Source organism: Colias eurytheme, chromosome 27, assembly GCF_061535395.1.
Source record: "Colias eurytheme isolate Ceu_HAF_F1 chromosome 27, ilColEury1 Martin Lab GWU primary, whole genome shotgun sequence".
Taxonomy (NCBI): Eukaryota; Metazoa; Arthropoda; class Insecta; order Lepidoptera; family Pieridae; genus Colias; species Colias eurytheme.
The window spans coordinates 5979573-6002523 of NC_143006.1; the positions used below are offsets into that span (position 1 = coordinate 5979573).

At 33.2% G+C, this 22951-nt stretch overlaps 1 protein-coding gene across 1 annotated transcript in view; it reads right to left on the reverse strand.

Annotated features, from left to right (window-relative positions):
* Positions 1 to 22951, reverse strand: part of LOC149896933 (ribosomal protein S6 kinase alpha-5-like) — an 83956-nt gene that overhangs the window by 51395 nt on the left and 9610 nt on the right. The window contains exons 3-4 of the mRNA XM_090117304.1: positions 3731 to 3864; positions 1886 to 1970 (exon numbers count right to left, since the gene is read on the reverse strand). Of these exons, the coding sequence (XP_089973430.1) occupies positions 1886 to 1970; positions 3731 to 3864 (219 nt within the window). The remainder of the gene's footprint in view (positions 1 to 1885; positions 1971 to 3730; positions 3865 to 22951) is intronic.

Here is a 22951-nt window from a genome sequence, read left to right on the forward strand (position 1 = left end):
TTTTTAGTTTTCTTCGCAATGCGTACAAATAATTACGTATTTACCAAAGTTTGACGTCACGCCTACGCCATGACACCTGCGAGCTGTTTTGGCACAGATATTAAATATTTTTTGAAAAATGGCTTTAATCTTCGTTAAATTTAAGTATATTACCGAAATATAGGGTTTTTCTTGTATAGTAAACGTATACACACATTATGGAAGAGAATTTCAAAATCTTTCGTCATGCCTATTAGTTTTTACAACTGTGTGTATTTCGAAATTTAAACATGACCTCATTTTTCAAGGCTATTTTTTGTATTCTTCAATATTTTTTTTTAACATTATTTATGAAAATATTATTAAGACTTAGGTAGGTTAACTAGTTTTAAGGTGTATATTATAGTCTTTATTACGAAAAACATTAAAACCTATATAACAACAATAAAAGTAATAAATAAACCACAAACATGAAACCACAACGAAACACCGTGGGAGAATTGTTATCACAATTTTCGGTGTCTAACTGATAATAATTATAATAAACATACATTACTGAATATGTATTTACTAGCTTTCCGCCCGCGGCTTCGCCCGCTTTGTCTAAAACATAATAAAATATATACTAAAACCTTCCTCTTAAATCACTCGTTCTATTAAAAGAAACCGCATCAAAATCCGTTGCGTAGTTTTAAAGATTTAAGCATAGGTACATAGGGACATAGGGACAGAGAAAGCGACTTTGTTTTATACTATGTATGTAGTGATATTTTTTCACATTATTAACGTTAGCTACTATTAAGTATTCTGTGACATTATCATATAAATATAAATATACTAGCTTTCCGCCCGCGGCTTCGCCCGCATTTTCAAAGATTAACCCGCATAGTTCCCGTTCCCGTGGGATTTCCGGGATAAAACCTATCCTATGTGTTAATCCAAGTTACCCTCTATATGTGTGCTAAAATTCATTGTAATAAGTACAGTAGTTTTTGCGTGAAAGAGTAACAAACGTCCATACAAACTTTCACATTTATAATATTAATAGGATTTTATTCAAGACTATAACTTATGGAGAAAATGATAAAAATATTAATATAGAAAAATAAATTATATTTCATAAGGTAGAAATAAATCAATCATTCGTGATAAATTATATTTCTTATTGACAATTTCAATTACTTACACTTATGTATTTAAAACAAATGTTGAGATAAATCCAAACAAAAAGCAAATCTACCCTCTTTATATTATCACTAGCTTTCCGCCCGCGGCGTCGCCCACGCAGTCAAAGAAAACCCCGCAAAGTTCCCGTTCCCGTGGGATTTCCGGGATAAAACCTATCCTATGTCCTTTCTCGGGTATCAAAATATCTCTATACCAAATTTCATGCAAATTGGTTCAGTAGTTAGCGTGATTGAGTAACAGACAGACAGACAGAGTTACTTTCGCATTTATAATATTAGTATGGATTTATTCTAGTAGCAAAACCAGCTGAACAAACTAGTATATCATCGTACAACGCTAAGTTAAATCGCCTTGACCCGCTTACTCGCACCGGAATCGAACCTATTACTCATGTTATCGACTATCGACAACTTCACTGTGTTTGTGTAGTCTGTATTTGAATTTTGCATATCGATAAGGAATTATATGATTTTTAACGGATTTAAAACGCGATTTATTTCTATTCTTTAAAAAATTATATTTATAAAGCATTTGAATGCCATAAAACCAAAATATCAGATTCAACAAAACAATAAAGTACAGTAAATCTAGTACAAGCCAATAAGGTACAAATATTTTGCACAATAGGCGGCCTTATTGCTACACAGCAATCTCTGCCAGGCAACCTGGTAGGAATGGAAATGTAAGAACTATAAACAACACTTATATGTACACTTACCTAATATAAGGTGTAGTTTGGTGTCCGTTTGAAACGCATAGTGCAAAGTGACGAGGAAGGGACACGCTCGCACCGCTTCTAAGACCTGTTGACAAAATAAAATATAGTTAAATCATCATTTTCATCATTCTAATTGTTTCATTGATACAGTATGTGACAGTACTGTACAGTAGGTGAAAGCCATAATACACAAAAAGAAGTGTGATTTTTTTAGGTGTAATGTCGTCAAGTTTTTCAATCTAATTGCATGCTTCGGATAATTATAATTATTTTTCTTCTCTCAATAGAGCATTGTACAATAAATAAATAAATAAATAAATATTATAGGACATTATTACACAAATCGACCTAGTCCCACAGTAAGCTCAATTAAGGCTTGTGTTGTGGGTACTAGGCGACGATAAATATAATATAATATTTAATAAATACATATATAGATAATAACACCCAGACCCAAGAACAAATAATTGAGTTCATCACACAAATATTTGCCCTGACCGGGGATCGAACCCGGGACCGTCGGCTCAGTAGGCAGTTACTTTACCACTGCGCCAACCGCGTCGTCAATGTACATAAAGTACAGATATGTAGGAATACACAAGTCGGAAGCCTTGCTGATGAAGCATTAATCATTATCATTTATCACCTTAGTCGATTATATCTATACTAATATTATAAAGAGGAAAGGTTTGCAATTATGTATGTATGTATGGTTTTCACGCATGAATTACATTTCAATGAAATTTAGCACACATATAGAGGGTAACTTGGATTAACACATAGGCTAGATTTTATCCCGGAAATCCCACGGGAACGGGAGATACGCAGGTTTTTCTTTGAAAATGCGGGCGAAGCCGTGGGCGGAAAGCTTGTTATTTATATTGCTATGAAAAACTTTAATTGTACAATCTTTTACAATAAAACTTATTCACTAGAAAATCCGTCAAATACCTAACTAATCTTTATTTCACGGTGTTTACAATTATCCTATTTCTAAACAAAACAAGCCTTTCCTTCTTTCTAAATCCATTTATCAAAATCACACTATTTTCGGCACACCACTCAACGTAACCCCATTATTCACTCACATCGGAAGTAGTTATCGAAAGGCTTAATGCCACAGTGCAGATTACTCGATGCCTAATTGGATTATTCTGTTAAACATATTTGTATGTTTATACATACTGTGGCGTGTGTGTGTAAGAGCTAGCGCGCACGAGCAACTTTGTCTCCGCAACTATTTTGTCTCTCCCATCAATTTGTATGGGGAGTTGCGTCGCTACGTGCGCGCACTTTCATACTAGCCCATAGGTGGGAGAGACAAAATAGTTGCGGAGACAAAATAGTTGCGGAGACAAAGTTGCTCGTGCGCGCACTGTCTAACGTGATTTTAAATTCTTCATCTGTGAGTGATTCTGCGAGGTTTTTAAATATTTTATGAGTTGTAGAATAGTCGTAGCTAACCTATATATTACAGGTAATAAGCGAATGCTATTAGTTATTTTAAGTGTTTGGCTTAGTAAATGTTAATTGATTTTATGATAGAGATTGTTTGTAGAGAGTTTCTAATAAAGCTTTTTTTGGTCGGAAGAAATTATATTTGCAAGACGAATTAGGTAAGCGATTCTATGCACGTACATTTTATAGTTTGTAGTGTAGATACGTAGCGACTAGCATACATAGCAAAAAGCGTAACAGCCTAAATCCCAAATAAATCATCAACGAATAATGTTTTAAATGTGTTATTAAATGTTCATTTTTTCACCAATCAATACGTGTTTTAGATGAATTATTTCTTCACATACGGATGAAACCGCGGCACACAGCCAGTAAACAATCACCCACCTGTCTCTCCGTCCTGGTGTGTTCGGCCGTCTTCAGCTTCTGCACTATGGACGCTTTCTTGAGCAGTTTCATCGCGTACAGCTTGCCTTCGTCTACCCCACATCGCTTTTTAACTAGGAACACTTTGCCGTACGCTGTAAAAGAAGAAAAATATAGTTTAATTATTTAATCTATTAATGTATCGCATAAAGCTCTCGAGATAGCCCATTTATCGAGGAAGGCTGGCTATATATCATCACGCTAAGACTAACAGGAGCGAAGCAATGCGGGTATAACCGCAGGGCACAGCTAGTAACAAATAACTACACCCAAAGTGAGAAACATTGCCCTATTATTATTATTCAGAATTGTCCGTGAATGGAGTTTACCTGGTCAACGAAAAGACGGTGTATTTTCTACGTATTGTTACAAAAAATACAATAGTAGTAACCAGCTGTTCTTTTTAATCTGCTACATTGAATCTATAGTTTAAGGAGTTTAAACGACTCTGTTTTTAGTCCTACTATTTTGCGAATGTCGAAATCTAAATTTGTTTAGTTTGGAAAGTACTATTTCTGAATTCAGAGTAGACCGTGTGTCTGTTTATACTAATGTAATGTAGACATCTCTCTCAAAATTCGGCACAAAATTCATCAAACCCAAACATTTATTTATTCAAAATGGCTTTTTGAATCGTGATTCTATACAAATCTGCCTGAGCAATTACACATAATATTATACAGCAATTTCGCAACAAGAAACGATATTAATAAATTATTATTAAATAATATCAAATCACATATTATTATAGTACACATTGTAGTATTACGGTGCATTTGCATCAAACGAGCAAATGCAACGTTATGACTTATGATACAATTCTTATGTCCCAAAACCAAACATTAAGTGGGTAGATTTATCACCTCGAGCTAATAATAACAGATTAGAGTTGAAACCATCTGCTGTTACACATCCGGAGGGACAGGACGGACGGACGGACAAAAAAACAGCTTTCTTTTCGACTATACGTAATATCCTATGTTGATTGACAAAATTAATAATTATGCAATGTTTATGTTAATTTTAGTACTTTTTTTTTAATCAATGTAAGGTATTTATAATTCTCTGTTACAACATTATATAAATACAGTTTATGAAAAGATTTTTTTTATTCCATCATAAGTCATAACCTACTAGTATAAGTCTACCTCAAACTAATTATAATTTGAATTATTCGTAAATAAACACTATAAAATACCCAAAACGGGATTAAAACCAACGGAGTAGATAATCACATCGGCTTACATACTCGACTACCTTCAAATACAAAAAAAAGCCTAAAAATAATTCGCTGAGTTGGCACCACGCCGCACTTCATATTAAACTACTGACCCGATTTAAGGGTTCAAAGAATTGGATTTTTTATATGTATATAAAAAAATGTTATATTAGTTGACATTTTGATAAATATAATGGCTTTTACGAAATTGTCTGTATTAACTAGAAATGTATAAAGAATTTAATTAATTCATTCTATTTTAAGAAATTAATTAAAATGAGGTTATTTCAATTCGTATTGTCTAAAAATACAATAATGTATTAATATAAAAAAAAACAGCATTCGTCACTAAGTAATAATATAATATAATATGAAGTATGTAATTTAAATTTTAGAATATCCATTACAAGCACTTAAATTTTTGTAATGAACAATTATCCCGAGTTCGTCTGTCTGTCTATCATTATCTACAATATAAACGATAAAATTAGAAAGTAAACATTGAAACACAAATTTTAATCGAATTTTCTAGAACGATTTTCATCGGCACACATATTAATAACATAATATCAACCAGTTTTCGCGGTAAAAACACTGACCTAGGCGGGACATTGAACCCATTTTTTCGGTACGAAAACATTTGTGCAAACTATCATATCATTTTTTGCAGCATTTTCTGTTTTTCAGACAAATTCCCAAATATTCATATAGGTATTGAGATAATGACGTCATCGCATAATATTAATAATAATAATTAATAACCAACATTTGGTAATTTTTCTCATACGGCCCTACATTTAAGTACCCGAAATATTTTGAATATCCCTTATTAATAGATATTGCGGTTATATTCCTAAAAGAAAGAAAGAAAAACGCAAGAAAGTATACGATTTAATTAAAATTTCACGTAGGTAATATGTATACACAGAAATTTTTGGTATTTCTTAAACTTTTCCTTCATCCTAATTCTTATCATTCAAAAAACTATGGAACTACTTACTACTGGAACATGCTTCCTGCGTCTGTGTTCCCCGACGAGTACAATCTATACTAATATTATAAAGCTGAAGAGTTTGTTTATTTGTTTGTTTGTTTGAACGCACTAATCTCGGGAACTACTGGTCCGATTTGAAAAATTCTTTCGGTGTTAGATAGCCGATTTATCGAGGAAGGTTATAGGCTATATTTCATCACGCTACGGGCAACAGGAGTGGAGCCACGGGGGTGAAACCGCGCGGAGCAGCTAGTTATACAATATGAGGGTCTTCAAGCGTAGAGTGAAGAGGTACCTTCTAGGGAAGCGCGTTCCATCTTAGACCACATCTCAGATTAACATCAGGCGAGATTGTGGTCAAGCGCTTCCCTATTACCAATAAAAAAAAACTATCTTCCAACTTTCCCAGCGAGTAGGTACGTCTCCAATGCTATATTTATGAATCACAGAAGGTCATTCGTAATTTGTTTACGCGTAAATCATTGACATTCGTTCGCACACACACTAGCATAACAAAACCTAGCCATTGTATATTGACCTCCTGGTTGAATGTAAGTTCATAGATGATGGAGTCCTATGACATTTTAGTAGAGACAATTTGTTTATCTAACCAATTTAGTAGGACCTATCGCGACCTATATTATGATCGCGGAAGAATTCCAACCAAGACCCGCGGCCCCGTCCTTATAAAAAGGACCTAGGTATCTATTTTGTGGATAGGTTACTTCTGGTTGCTATTCTAATTTTGGATTTATTTATGATCTTAATGACTATATATACACAACATATTATTATTAATCGTTTGGACACTTCACGTAAAGATAAATATTCAATTAATTACAAATATAAACAATTAATTAACGATCGACCCAATACATTTCTTATACATATCATTAAAAATAACACGTCATAAGTTTAAGCCTAAGACAGTATTTATATTTTATATCCACTAACTACTGAAAGTCCTATCAAAACCGCTGTATCCAAAACACAAAACCATACACACCAATTCGCAGAAGAATATTCACTACAACAATGATTTATATTGTGTTTCGACTTTCGAACAATGAATAGATACCTACTTACAGCACTAGGTACCTACATATCCTAATTTGTCATTCAGAATCGAGTTCAACAGTCTACTGATTAGATTCATTAACGAAATGTTACGCAACCAAAGTCAAAACTGTCGTTACGAATTTTCGAGAAAATTTTCACAATACGAGCTACCTACTAAAAATATTAATCTTGTAATTATTTTGAATTTATTAACATTGCCGATTTATGAAGCTATATTGCAAAATATTTCATTTAAAAAAATGTGTGCGTGTAGGTACTAGTGTACACACGTAAGAAGTGAAACTTCTTTATGACCTTAATTTTCAAAAAATAATTTACTGTATGCAATTTACAGAAATACGTCGAAGCACGCGTGAAAAAGCGGCGCGTAACGGAAAAATGTCACGCGTAACGAAACAATGTTACACTAAATTTTTGTCCAACCCCGATAAAGAAGTTTCACTTCAAAAATTATTCGTTCAAAATTGTCATTCAAATACAGTATGTAGTTATAGTAAATAAACATTCATCAATAAAGAATAGTACGCATTTCATCCCACTTGTCCAAAATAACGACGTAGTGTATTATAATTTACAATCTACGACTATTAGACGAAGCATTCCTTTAATAGGATACTACGCAACTAGTACACACTTGTTTATGCTTTCAACGAATCTTTGTGAATTCTGCACATTTAACAAATAGGTTCAAAACTTCAGAAGGCAGTTTCTCTATAAATAGGTATATCTCAATTGAAGAGCCGTTGCTAATCTTCCATTTCTCCGCTCCTGTTGGTCTAAGCGTGATGATATATAGCCTTCCTCGATAAATGGACTATCTGACACCGAAATAATTATTCAAATCGGACCAGTAGTTCCTGAGATTAGCGCGTTCAAACAAACAAACTATTCAGCTTTATAATATTAAGTATAGATTACAATAGGAGCCAAAGTACCTTTCATAGGTTCTCTCTCAACCTCAACACGTAACCATAAAAGTGAAAAGCGCAAGTCAACGCACCCTATCACCGAAAGACCTCGTCTTCCGTCCTTTCTGAACCAACAAGGACGGTCGTTGTACTTGCCCGTGTTGTGCGACTGAAAAACTGTTTATCTATTTCTGTAAAATATGTACGCTTTGCTGTTTACGAATATGATTTATACTGTATTGTATTTTGCTCGGAATTACTCAAAGAAGAGAAAGATATGCAGAAGTAGCATAAACTATTGAATAACACATATAACAGTATCATATATTATATGTGACTACAATTAACTTCTTAACTGTCTTATTAAAAAAAAGAGCTAACAATAGATAGGCGTCTTTGACACCTTTCCTAGTAGTACAGAAAAATACAAAAATAAATTTTGTCACAGATCCTTGATATGTGTACAAAGTTTGGATTAAATCTGTCCGTTTAAAGATCAAAATCGAGTCTTAATACATACAAACATATAGGTGAAGACATATAATAAAAGCGTGTTAATAGTCCTTTTTAGAGCAGACAAAGTTACGTCGATGAGCTAGAAACAAATATTAATAGACTAGATATGAACCAATGAAACAACTACCATATTCTTGGCAATCGATCCCTAATTTGGGAACACTAAAGCGCCAAATCGCCAGCGTAGGGCTGATAATATGCTAATAGCGATGTAAAGTGCGTTGACACCGCGAACAATGCGTGGAAACGATAGCTGATTAAATGTAATGAGTTTTAAAACGTGTTATATTATTACGCGATCATTATTTGAAATTATACATATGTTCAAAGGGGGTGAAATCGAAGAATCATATCGATGAAAAACCACTTTAAAACGCTATGCTATAAGCACCATTTAGAAAAAAAGATCTTTCATCTTTAACTTATTTAGGAGTCCCATCACGGCGTCGAACGACATACTCTTGTTTCAACTAGCATCAATATCCACTACAGTAACAATCTAAAGATTGTCACGTTACAAAACACCAATGCAAACTGTCCCATTATGCTAGAAATTTCGAGAATTAAAAACAGTACCAACTTTCCAGAAAGCACTCAACGGCGTCATGTTTTATTAATATGGCGTAATAACAATTCAGAACATTCCAGTAAATAATTTCGTATCTAGAGTATTTTCCGCAACCTCAATGCGGAGGTCAAAAAACACGAGACAAGGTCACATGATCGTGATTGGTCCTTTCCAAATTTCACGACTTCCGGCACAAAATTTAACTTGTTGGAATCCCTTTTAATATTACAGATAACAAATTAAGCGTATAACATCGCAGGAGGATTGCAAGGAGGAAATTAATAGAAGTTACAATTTCAGGATCTCATTTTGAAATTAAAATCTAAAAATGTTTAGTTAACCATTAGTGCACATCCTAGGACAGTATAAGTCATAACTATTTCACAGTAACTATTAACCAATCAATGTTATAATCTAAAATACAACTAACAAACACTATAGAAGAAAAAGGTCCAACTTTTTTAAATATCTTTCCACCTTCAACATCTATCCATAAAGCCTAGAATCCCGTTTTCCACCAAGGCAATGTCTTCCAATCTTTTACTACGTGATCATACCATTTAACAACGACCTTGCGATTGAGATGAACGACCCGCGCACGCGAAAACGACCCTTGAAGTATTTGACCTTAGGCATGGACTTTAGGGAGCGTGAACTTTGTACTCAACTTGTATAATTGTGTGTACAATATAGGCAAGTTCAGTAATTTTCCGATTCAGAAACCATACTTAATATTATAAATGCGAAGCTCTGTCTGTCTGAAAAAACTACAGCACCGATTTTTATGAATTTTTGACTGAAAAGGGCTGATCGAAGTTTTTTCCGAGGTTTTGTCAGCGGATGAATCCGTAGGGCACAGCTATAGTATCCAGTAATATGTAAGAAAAAAAGTCAATGTCACTTTTTGTCCACATACCGGCAAACGATTATACAGCACACCTGATGGTAGGCGAAACAAGTTCATAAACATTCACAAAAACTAGTATAAAACGTGATGTAAATTGAAATGGCTAAAAGATCTTGAATTTTGATAGATGTACAATGTAATGAACAATAAAAATAATTTCTTCATTTCTATTATCCCTCATGGTTCTATTCGGATGATTAAAAAATAATCTGGTAATAACTCATATAAATAAAGCTTCAAATGATGGGTGGTTTATGTAATTTTGGGTCACTATATAAATTATCAAGACCTTGCAGCATATGCTGCACTTTAAATTATTAATGCAGCACTGTTTTTCTGGCTCCTTTTACCACATTATTACATGAAGTTTTCACTGTAGCAAAAAGTCTGCCAAACATTGCAAAAATTGCCATTGAATTTACTAAGAAGAAACAAACAAAAATTGAACGAGAAATAGTCAAAATCCAGTTAAAAACTCGTCCACATTCCTCTCTCGCCAATTTCACTATTAATCTTATATATAAAAATGAATCGCAAAATGTGTTGGTATGCGCATAACTCGAGAACGGCTGAACCGATTTCGATAATTCTTTTTTTATTATATTCCTTGAAGTACGAGGATGGTTTTTATGTAGGGAAAACGTAAATATGTACCACGGGCGAAGCCGGGGCGGACCGCTAGTACATACATAAAAATTCATGCATCCACCGCATAATAGTTAAACTATAAGCACATATCATCGAGGTTAACAACCTTAGATCACAACAGCTGTCTATAAAAAAATCGTCTCACCTGGCCGCTCAGCCATAATGCCTTGAGCTATGACGGTTCGACAGCTCCAGGCGGCGCCGGGTCAATTGGTATTGGCCAATGAATATGAATGCCTAGATTTGAGGCAGACGATTTTAATTAAGGACTGAATGTTTGAGAGCATTGTGTGGTAATTGCTAATAGAACTTGATGGAATGAAGAAATGGAATCCAAACGTTTAATTTAAATATACGATAAAAATCTATAAAGAATCTCCTGTGCATTAAACGGAATCAACAACGTTAAATAACGGTTTAGGTTCGCACACAAGTCAAACTTTTCTAGGGCACACGACTGGCGTCTTCCTCATGATATTTTCTATAGCCCGGTTCCAATAAACGATTTGCAATTTTCTTTTTGCGCACCCTCAGTCGGTCTGGTTTTATTGACCTACTGCATTCACCTTCTGCCACCTTTATGATAGCAACTGCTATTCACAGAATGTTTCAATTATATCACATGATTTATTTCTGGTAAACGAGGTTAAAACCAATACCTGTTTAGAAAACTGTTCAAAGTTCTGATATTTCTCCTCAATAATAAGTATGATCTATTTCTTAATAGACTAACTTCAACCTAGTTATCTTTATACCCGGATCTTAACTGACCAATACATCAAATCCAGCCTTATTCTCTGAAGGAACTATAAATCTTCGCATCACAACAAACCTGTGCAACAAACAGATTTATAATACGTATGTCACATAATCGACAGACGCGTGCACGTTCACTATCTGACGTAGCATTTCAGATGGCATGTGTTCGCTTGCTTGTCTCTATGACGTAGTATCTATGGCGTGTGTTCGCTTGCCTGTCACGTATAGGCAATGTTTTAACCTATCTAAAACCGGTGCAAACGCCCACTGTGAACCGAGATTACAGGGACAAGGTCGCCTAGTCCTTTAACCTTTCTTCGGCAGATCGACGCTCTTGGAGGCAAGGACCTGAGGCCCTCAGATTTCGACTGTTGTAATGTCAATGGTATTTTATGAGTGCGTTGACTAATAGTCTTGGTACAGATATTTTTCTCGGAAAAAGTCTACTCATTATATGTTGAAGGTTTTAAATCTTCTGTTGTACAATTATTGGTAATAGCAGTGCTTCAGTGAAAATAGTTTTGATTATCTCTCGACAAAAAACAACAAAATCCATGCATTTAACTATAACTTCTAAACTAATTTTAATCAGGAAACATTGACCAATGCTTTTATCATTATGAATATTACATGCAATTCTCTTTTATACAATACTATAACTATATTAAACAAAACAGTTAAACTAAATAAGTCTACAATATGTGGCGAAGAAGTAATGCCCCCATACGGCAAAAAAGCAAGTCTGGCCAAACCATTAGTCTGGCACACTGGATAAAACCGCATGCTTGCGGGTAGACGCACCACACCTCGACAGGTGTGCGAACACGATGACCGTTACATTTCACGACGATCAAGCCCACATTTCATACATCGCTACTTTTTCTACCTTTCCTCACTTATACTTCCAACAAAACCAGCAATGTGTTCTAAACCGGTTGACGACAACCAAAGTCGTTCGCTCATCAAATATTGCTTTTACATTCATTGCGTGTTCAGTACCCGCGTTTGTTACGCGCAATTAAACATTTCACACATAGCGAGCAATGTAAAAGCGAATTGGAGTTTAACGCCAATTCAGGTTTCGACACGCAACCCAACGGATGTGCTATATGAGCACGCTTACAGATGGCGTCGCGTTTTTTAATATTGCTTAGAAATTCAATTTCGGGTTCAAGAGCATTCAGGTGGTTGCGTTTTCGAAGTTCGAACTTAACGAAAGGAATATTTCTTTACTGAAATTTTATATAGAATTTTAAAAGAACTCTGCATAATATATAGAAACATTCGTCAGTGAACAATTAAAGAAAGATATAGATTAGTGTATTTTACCAGAAATCGTTTAAATAAAACGCTTCTAAAGTGCCTAGTCAAGATTAACAGGCTCTAATCTACACTAATATTATAAAGAGGAAAACTTTGTTTGTTTGTTTGTTTGTTTGATTGTAATGAATAGGCTCATAAACTACTGGACCGATTTTAAAAATTCTTTCACCATTCGAAAGCTACATTATCCACGAGTAACATAGGCTAGGTTTTATCCCGGAAATCCCACGGGAACGGGAACTATGCGGGTTTTTCTTTGAAAACGCGGGCGAAGCCGCAGGCGGAAAGCTAGTTATATAATATACTTAATATGGCGTCTCTACCAGACCATATCAACAGTTTGCAAATCAAGAATTAATCAAATAATTTAACCAGACGAACTTAACTACAATCATTTAACACGTTGTTTATATACGCAGCAGGTATAAATTATAATGCATAAATAAAAAAAACCCTTACCCTTCCGAGAAGAAAATATAACAATACAAGATTTCTGTTAAAACGGTCATATAATCATCAATTAATTTTTTAATGAATTTGATTTCTCGAAGAATATAATAATAGAAGATATTGCGTGAACGATTGTATAATATGCATTTATAATATGTGAAAGTATAAATAGATGTGTTGACGAGGTGGTAAATCGGTATTAAAAAATATTTATAGATATTTAGGAGTACAATTTTCCTTCTAACAATAGATGTCTATCATGAACAAATATCAAATATATAAATGATGAAACCCTATTCGATTACTTCAATAGTTATTTTTATCTTCGTATCCTGAAACCAATACCAAGAAAAACATATCTATTTATTATGAAAACATTTCAATCACTAGCCAACAATTGTATCATATATCCAACACGGGCTACACATTCAAATTTGAGTATGGGGTAACAGCCCCTATTGGTTTTCAATAATAATCTATAAATAGTGATCTCGTTATCTCACTTTGGGTGGCCTGCGCGGTCGCATGTCAACGCTCTCCGCCCTCATGTAACTGAATATTGTAAAACGTGGACTATTTAACAAAAAATTGGCTGAACACGTGACAGAAGGGAAACACCTCAAAATATATATGTCTCTTTCTTTTTCTCTACAATTTCCATCATACTTCTTTGTCTTACAACGAAGTCTTTAAATCAATCGTGTCTGAAGCATTCTACTAAATACATTAGTATCCTAATTTGACAATTCAAATGCACTAACCATTCCAATGACCATAAATCTTATATATAAAAATGAATCGCAAAATGTATTGGTAAGCGCATAACTCGAGAACGGCTGAACCGATTTCGATAATTCTTTTTTTATTATATTCCTTGAAGTACGAGGATGGTTTTTATGTAGAGAAAACGTAAATATGTACCACGGGCGAAGCCGGGGCGGACCGCTAGTTATTATTAATTATTACGTACAAATCTTGTATCGTAAAGATAATACATACTTTGTCGTTTGTAATGTTCATTATACATATTGGAAACGTATTTGAGGTCAGAGTATCGAACTGGTTAGGCGATGGTAAACATCCCAACCATAGGAATAGTCCAGGAGGAATCGGCGCATGAGTACCGAAAACTATTCCACCTCAATTTTTTTACGTGATCCTCTTCAAATTGCCCTACTGATGATATAAATGCATGTTGCCATGGGGCAACCCGGTGCCATATTGTTTAAACCGAAATTGTTTAAACAATTGCAAGGAATTGTTATTTTTCAACCGGACAAATTTTTTTTATATTTTTTATCGAAATACCAATAAAAAAGGTCCAATTACTTTTCACGATAAAGTTAATATTTTCAAAGATATGAATTTTTTAAGGTTTGAAAAATCTCAAATTTGGGTACTTTCGACCCATGAAAAATATATTTAAAAAAAAAATAATATATAAGTAATATTTTTTTTTCAATTCTCTATACAATAGTTAATAATATTGTTAATAGAGATTTAAGAAAATTTCATTGTTTATATCTGTTTTTTAATTGTTAACTTCGCGCGCTTAACTTTAATTATCCCCTATATAAAACATTAGATTTTACGAATTTCGGCTACAAATTAGAGAATGGTACTTTGCTACCTTTATTTATGAATAAAAGCCCATTCCCAACTAATCTTAAAAAACCGTGTAATTGTAAGAAAGCCTGTAAAACCAAAGCTTGTTATTGTAAAAAAAATAATATAAGTTGCATACTTCTATGTGGTTGTGATTCAGAAGACTGTAAGAATATAATATATAAAAATAATATTGATAATAAATAAATACTTATTTTTAAATCTTGTTTTATTATTTCATACTTCTCCATCTATAACTTTCGTTTGAAGAAGTTATTCAATGTAATTAATAAGGTAAAAGACCTAGTTATTGACACTTTAAATTTTATTTTAGTTAAAAAAAAAACAAATCAATTCTAATAAATTAATAAATATAATTTTTGAATTAAAAATTTTAAGATCTTTGGTTTTTTGAGAACATTTCATTCTTTTAATTAAAATCAAATTGCGAGTGTCAAACAACTAGGCCAGTGTCAATAACTGGGTCTTTTACCTTACTTTCTGTTTCAATAACAAAAAAGTAATATAAACTGACAAAAAAGTAATTTTAATTACATGTTTCAATTTATGCTTAAATAACTTTAAAAAAATTGATTTCAGAAAAAAATATATAAGAAACAAATTGTAGACAATTTAATTATTAATAAGATTGCTCTCTTTAGAAATCTTGATAAAGTTGATAGTTTTTAAGATAAATGATAAATAATGATTCAAGACACAGAGGCCGATGCAGCGCATGAGTAAGAGAGAGACGGCGATACTTAAAGGTAAGCGGCGCGTACTTGTGAGCGCGCGAAGTTAACAATTAAAAAACAGATATAAACAATGAAATTTTCTTAAATCTCTATTAACAATATTATTAACTATTGTATAGAGAATTGAAAAAAAAATATTACTTATATATTATTTTTTTTTTAAATATATTTTTCATGGGTCGAAAGTACCCAAATTTGAGATTTTTCAAACCTTAAAAAATTCATATCTTTGAAAATATTAACTTTATCGTGAAAAGTAATTGGACCTTTTTTATTGGTATTTCGATAAAAAATATAAAAAAAATTTGTCCGGTTGAAAAATAACAATTCCTTGCAATTGTTTAAACAATTTCGGTTTAAACAATATGGCACCGGGTTGCCCCATGGCAACATGCATTTATATCATCAGTAGGGCAATTTGAAGAGGATCACGTAAAAAAATTGAGGTGGAATAGTTTTCGGTACTCATGCGCCGATTCCTCCTGGACTAGAATGTCAAACGATAAGAATTTAGAGGAAAAGATAAACAATATTATTCTTAAAATTCCAAATTTCTTTCATAACATAACAATCCATACTAATATTATAAATGCGAAAGTAACTCTGTCTGTCTGTCTGTTACTCAATCACGCCTTAACTACTGAACCAATTTGCATGAAATTTGGTATAGAGATATTTTGATACCCGAGAAAGGACATAGGATAGGTTTTATCCCGGAAATCCTACGGGAACAGCTTTTTCTTTGAAAACGCGGGCGAAGCCGCGGGCGGAAAGCTAGTGTTTTATAAATAGCATATAATTGAGATTTCTTTGAAGTCACAAGTAGTGATATATAATCAATAATAAAAAGGCTTGTTACATAGAAAATTACAATGTTTTCATACAATCCATTAGTGTGAATTGTCAAGTCATTTTCACTCATTCATGCGCAATTTCGTTGTTTTGTTAAATCATCATCGAGAAGCCAATGATCTTACGGTTTATATTTCGGTACATGAATGGGATAATTTTGTAAGCTCTTATTCATTTACCACATTCAGAATTAGTTTCTGAGTTATTACGTTAATTTAAGTAATAGGTACATAAAAGCCAATAAAATAACACAATCAAAATAATTATCTTAAATCAATTAATTACAACGCATTTAAAAACCACAAAAATCATAATCTGCTTACATTAATTAGTTTTTACAAGTTATTTATAAATCGGAGCATGGCCAAAGTACCAGGTGGGCATAAGGTCACAAGCGGTGTAAGGACGGGCGGGTAACGACCGGGCACCGCTACGCCAGTTTCGGGGGTTAACGACCCGGCGCGACGGACGACGTCCTGACAACTCCTACATTGCCATGCTGCCCTGGTACCCGATCGGATTCCGTCCGTATTGGACATTCTTTTCCTGTTAATATTGCAACTTTGTTTGTATGTTTGACCTACAAAACGCTGAGTTCATCATTTCAATGGAAAACTCACGGTAGTGAGTAATTGATATAAAAAAAAAAACAATAATGACACTAAACGATACATAATAGGACCTTAAAAACACATTCAGTACCTAAATAACTACAAAATGAACTTAAAAAGAACAAAAACGCGTTATTTTAAAATCGCCTCCAAGCAGACCATTTAAAACTGGTACCATTAATAATACAACAGATTCGGCAAAGTCGTGCGGTAGGTTAAGCATGGTAATAAGATAACGGGAAACGGTATTCGGTACCTAGATATTCGGTGTCAAATTATTACCGGATGCCCATTGGTCGATCAATCTTTTTGAGGAAGTGGTGAAGAGTTAATACTAATATACGTTGATAGCTAGTGTATTTTTATATTAATAGAGACTTTAATAGAAATAAACTAATACTTAATTTCAGGATAAGTGCAAAATCTATAGCTTAAAATATCACGACTACAATAAATTCAGTAGATGCACACCATAATTAATTTTAATTCGAAATACTATCTAGTACCTACACTCTATTACCTAAATACTATATATAATATGTATGTATAACAATATACACATTCAAACTAGTATAAATAATTAAATATGTTTACCTCATACAAAATACTGTGGCTTGTTTATATCAAGCAACATTCTTACAATCGCAAGGTTATATTTCTATGACATTATTTACTTTTATAGCATTTATATTTTATACCTACATAAATAGTAAACATGTATCTAATAAGAAAAGTGACGTCGTATCGCGTAAAACAAAAATACGCAATCAGCTTTTACGTTGAGATGACGCAAATAATATTTTAATATTCTATGTTCATTGTAGTTTTTAATGATTGACGTAATGAAATGATACCCAAGACATAGACCGGGAGATACTGACACAAAATTTCGAGTCATTTGTAACAAGGATGGCGGTTCTACAGGGGTCTTAGTACGCAATGACAAAAAGAAAAATGATGGTGTGAACGCTGGTATCGGTGGCTTAGTCGCGTGGGCGTTTGTCGAACTCGTCGGAAAAATAGCGAAAGTCAAACGATTTGTAACACAAAAATTTTAGAATTTACCGATAGCCCATAAAAAAGTAGTAGGCGGTAGTGTCATGCCATACTTTTCCGGTGTGACTTACAGCCCGCCATACCGATGCGAATGTGTTGATTTAAATAAAACAATCATTCAACCATTTGTACCAGGCTAACTTTTGCACAGGTAACTATCGTCGTGCAGCCATTTACGAAAATCGCCATGCCATACTTTTCGGACGATTCCAAATGGTCGCCATACCCCCGAAAATCTGCAAAAAATTTTTATTTCGCCAAACTTTTTGTACCAGTATTGCATTTGGATTTTTGGAGAGTATTTGATAAAATGTGACCATTATTATATTTGCCATACTTCTAGTAGGGGGAAAAAGTGCTGTCATACTTGAAAACTTAATTTATTATTAATTTATATAAGTGAAGATTTCCAACACATAGATCTTTGAAATTTTGTATTCATATTTGTTGATCCTCAAACTTACAGGAAAAATAAGTGCCATACTGTTACAAATCGTTTGACTTTCGCTATTTTCCGACGAGTTCGACTAACGCCCACGCGACTAAGCCGCCGGTACCAGCGTTCACGCCATCGTTTTTCTTTTTGTCATTGCGTACTAAGACCCCTGTAGAACCGCCATCCTGTTACAAATGACTCGAAATTTTGTGTCAGTATCTCCCGGTCTAACACGGAGGGGATAGAAAAATAAATTTACGAAGAAATATCATGATAACGATCGAATTATGCTGTGAAATGTCCGTTTCAGTACTGTCGCATAATTTTTCCTTGAATAGAAAATATTATAGCTCACTCTTTCTTTTGTTTACAATTACATGAGATGGCATGACAATAATGTTCGGAGTTATTTTTACTAAACAATTGTAATACAGTCACCAACAACCAGTTTTAGTTTTTATGGACAGGATTTCAAATTTCAATATCGTATATAATTTTAATGTATCAACCACGGTATATATTTTTTTGGTTATACAAGATCCTTTATAACTTGATAAAAAAAGATTCATATAATATTCATAATTTTCATCGTTTAGATAGCACATAATTTATCGCATCTTGAAAAACTAATTTGAATATTCAATTTTGTTTCTTTTATTACAAACTAGCGACCCGCCCCGGCTTCGCACGGGTGCATTGCTGATACTATATTTAGTATCAGCTATATTTAGTAACTACAGAAAAACTGTGAACGTTGTATAATATAAAAACATAGCGGCCCGCTCCGGTTTCGCACGGGTATAAAATATATAGCCGGGCGGCCGGCCGGTACCGCCGCAAACGTTACGTCCCGCAATTTTTAAATCTGTAATATCTTCGAAAATATTTACTTAAATCATACGGTGTAAAGGGCCATATAGATCTATATTAAATGAACAATGTATTCAAGGTATTTAATTGGTTATAGACTAGAGTAGATAATTTTTGAAACAAAAAAAAATCGCAGTCGGATGAAACCCATTAGAAAAGGAGGGGAATATGATAAAAATGTAAGGAAAAATAAATTACGGTCAATCCGAGTTCGGGAAGCGGGAGGGGGGAGCTTTTAAGAGAAAAAAATGGTTTCTCTCGATTTCCGACAAAACTACAAGTCCTATAGAAAAAAGTTCAATGGCAAAGTTGTAGGTAATTAAAACTTCTACAAGTTTTGTAATCACAATTTTTTCACATAACCTAAAAATTTAGGTGAAAAATTCAAAAAACCAAGTTTTTGGTCTTTTATTTCTATCTACTTCAAAATTTATTTTTTTTCTACGAAATTTGGTGGAAACTTACTTTATTATGTCCGAAATACACTGTAATTTATTTGATTGAAAATATTTATTTTTTCGCCTTATTTTGAATTAATACCAAAAAAACAACCTAATTTTCAATCGAAAAGTCACCCGTCAAAATATCAGCTTTTTTCAAAAACTTGGGGTGCCTTTTATTCATTGAAATCTCTACTTTCATATGGTGTAAAAAAAATAAACACCACCATAGTAAATGTTCTCAGGAAATGCATACAAACAGTCTGAAAATTAGCTTTTACTAAATCAGGCACACTTCTCGAACTACCTGAAATGTTTTTATCGACATCATTTTGCTTTTGAATATGCTGTAAAATATTAAACTTAGAACAGATAATTATTTTTCTTTTGAAATATTACCGAAAAGCCGATACAAGAGAAGATATAGAGTTCGAGAAGTGTGCCTGAGTTAGTAAAAGCTCATTATCACACTGTTTGTATGCATTTCCTGAGAACATTTACTATAGTGGTGTTTATTTTTTTTTACACCATATGAAAGTAGAGATTTCAATGAATAAAAGGCACCCCAAGTTTTTGAAAAAAGCTGATATTTTGACGGGTGACTTTTCGATTGAAAATTAGGTTGTTTTTTTGGTATTAATTCAAAATAAGGCGAAAAAATAAATATTTTCAATCAAATAAATTACAGTGTATTTGGGACATAATAAAGTAAGTTTCCACCAAATTTCGTAGAAAAAAAATAAATTTTGAAGTAGATAGAAATAAAAGACCAAAAACTTGGTTTTTTGTATTTTTCACCTAAATTTTTAGGTTATGTGAAAAAATTGTGATTACAAAAGTTGTAGAACTTTTAATTACCTACAACTTTGCGATTGAATTTTTTTCTATAGGACTTGTAGTTTTGTCGGAAATCAAGAGAAAACATTTTTTTCTCTTAAAAGCTCCCCCCTCCCGCTTCCCGAACTCGGATTGACCGTAATTTATTTTTCCTTACATTTTTATCATATTCCCCTCCTTTTCTAATGGGTTTCATCCGACTGCGATTTTTTTTATCTTTTCATTATTTTCAAAGGCTTCTACCCCAGTCTATTAAGGATTAATGCTGTATTGATTAAAATCGCTTCAAAAATTAGCCATTATTTGTCGTAAAAAGTAAATGACAAAAAAAAGTTATTGTGGGTTATCCATAAGAGATAGACATATACCATCGCGGACTTTTCTGTAGACCTTTTCAATGTGTATAATACTTAGTACATTAATTTGATAAAACTCGTAGGGCAGCCTGCGTTTGCAATGTAAGCGGAAAAAATGTAATTTTTTACGACATCACATTAGAAACCTCAAAAATAACAGTACTTTTCCACTATTTAATGGATGTTATTATACATATAAACCTTCCTCTTGAATCACTCTATCTATTAAAAAAAACCGCATCAAAATCCGTTGCGTAGTTTCAAAGATTTAAGCGTACAAAGGGACATAGGGACATAGGGACAGAGAAAGCGACTTTGTTTTATACTATGTAGTGATAGTGATACATAGATACTTAGAGACCAACAGCTATCTATTATTATTGAATAGAAATAATACGTTGTATAAATAATAATTAGTAAATATTTTTATTCGTTTTTATAAGTATAACATCTATAACATTTTATATTCCTCCGTTGTAAATATTTCATTTATATTTTATCTATTATCTCTTCAATTAACTACTTAAAAACAAACATTATACCAGGACATCAGAACATCCTTCCGGGCTACAAGTGCCCCCCCTCCCCTCTCTATCCAGTATGTAATAATGTACACAATATAACTGTCCATAGGCAAACGTGACTTTGGTCCCGCACGTGCGCAAGCGCAGTCTGAGGGAAATATTTCACAATGGAACGACATTGGTCAATGTAAGATTTCTCAGTTGCTTCAATGTTAATTAAATAATTAGTGTGAAAATTATGGATTTATTAGTGTTTCAGTTACGATAAAATAATTGGTATTATTTCCATGGATTTGACATACAATTATTATGTATAATCCTTATTAATATGATTACTACAAATTTCTAAGGCCTAATATCTGACTCACACATTCCACTATTGAACTATAAATGATTATCGAATCGTGGTGTAACTGCATAAAATTAATATACACTATAAAGTGCATTTTTACAATTTTCATCGTTGGAATATCACCTTTACGCCTTTGATATAAGACATACAATCGAATGATATAATTAACTTCCGCAAAACAGGTTGTGTGTTCACTGTTATGTAATAAGATGAAAGAAAACGGATGCTTGCGACTGTATAGTTATTGTTTACTTGTAGTGTGGAATATTTAGTGTAGGCAGATATTTTATAGCCTAGACTTCGCACCTCAGTCTGAATGCCTTGTTATGTTTGCGAAAGACTACATGTTGCAAATAAAAGTGTGACTAATTTTTCTTTCTTTGTTCAATTTCGTGTTGGACCAACAAATCGATACGAGATACTTAATTTTTACAAAGTTTCTCTTATTAGTATGATAGGTAAATTAACGCTTTATCGGACTGCAAGAACCTATATCACAACAATCAATCAAAAGACACGCTACAGCAGTACATACCCGCATATTTATTTAAACATACCCGCATATAGGAAGTAAACGAACTTACGCACTATATTGCGTAATCACTAATTACAATTCCCGTAACCGTTCCCCAGGTTACAGCACACGGTCAATGGTCACCCCACGGTTATCGCGGTTATTCGCATTTAACCCTTTCGACGTACCGTTTCGCGAATATAATTAATAATTAACTACCTCGCGCTTACTGTATTCCTAGTACATACAATGTATTTTATTTACGCCCGTTATCGGGTTTAATTTTAATTCTTTACTCCCATTTCCCTTTTTATTTTGATGTTTAATTTATTGGGGACTAATTTAGCAACGCGTGCTTTCGGTGACATGTAGATTGTACTGTTGTGAATTTTCATCCTCCATTTAGCAGTCCTCCCATTCCAAATTACCTCTTCACTGCAGTACATACTAACGTACATCGGTACATACCTAGTAAACGTAAGTATTATTTCTACACAGAACATAAAACTCTATTTTATTTTAATTTTGCTTACTGCACAAATTCATGAATTTATAATCATTTATCCAACATTATAAACGTATTCTTTCATTATAGCAAATGA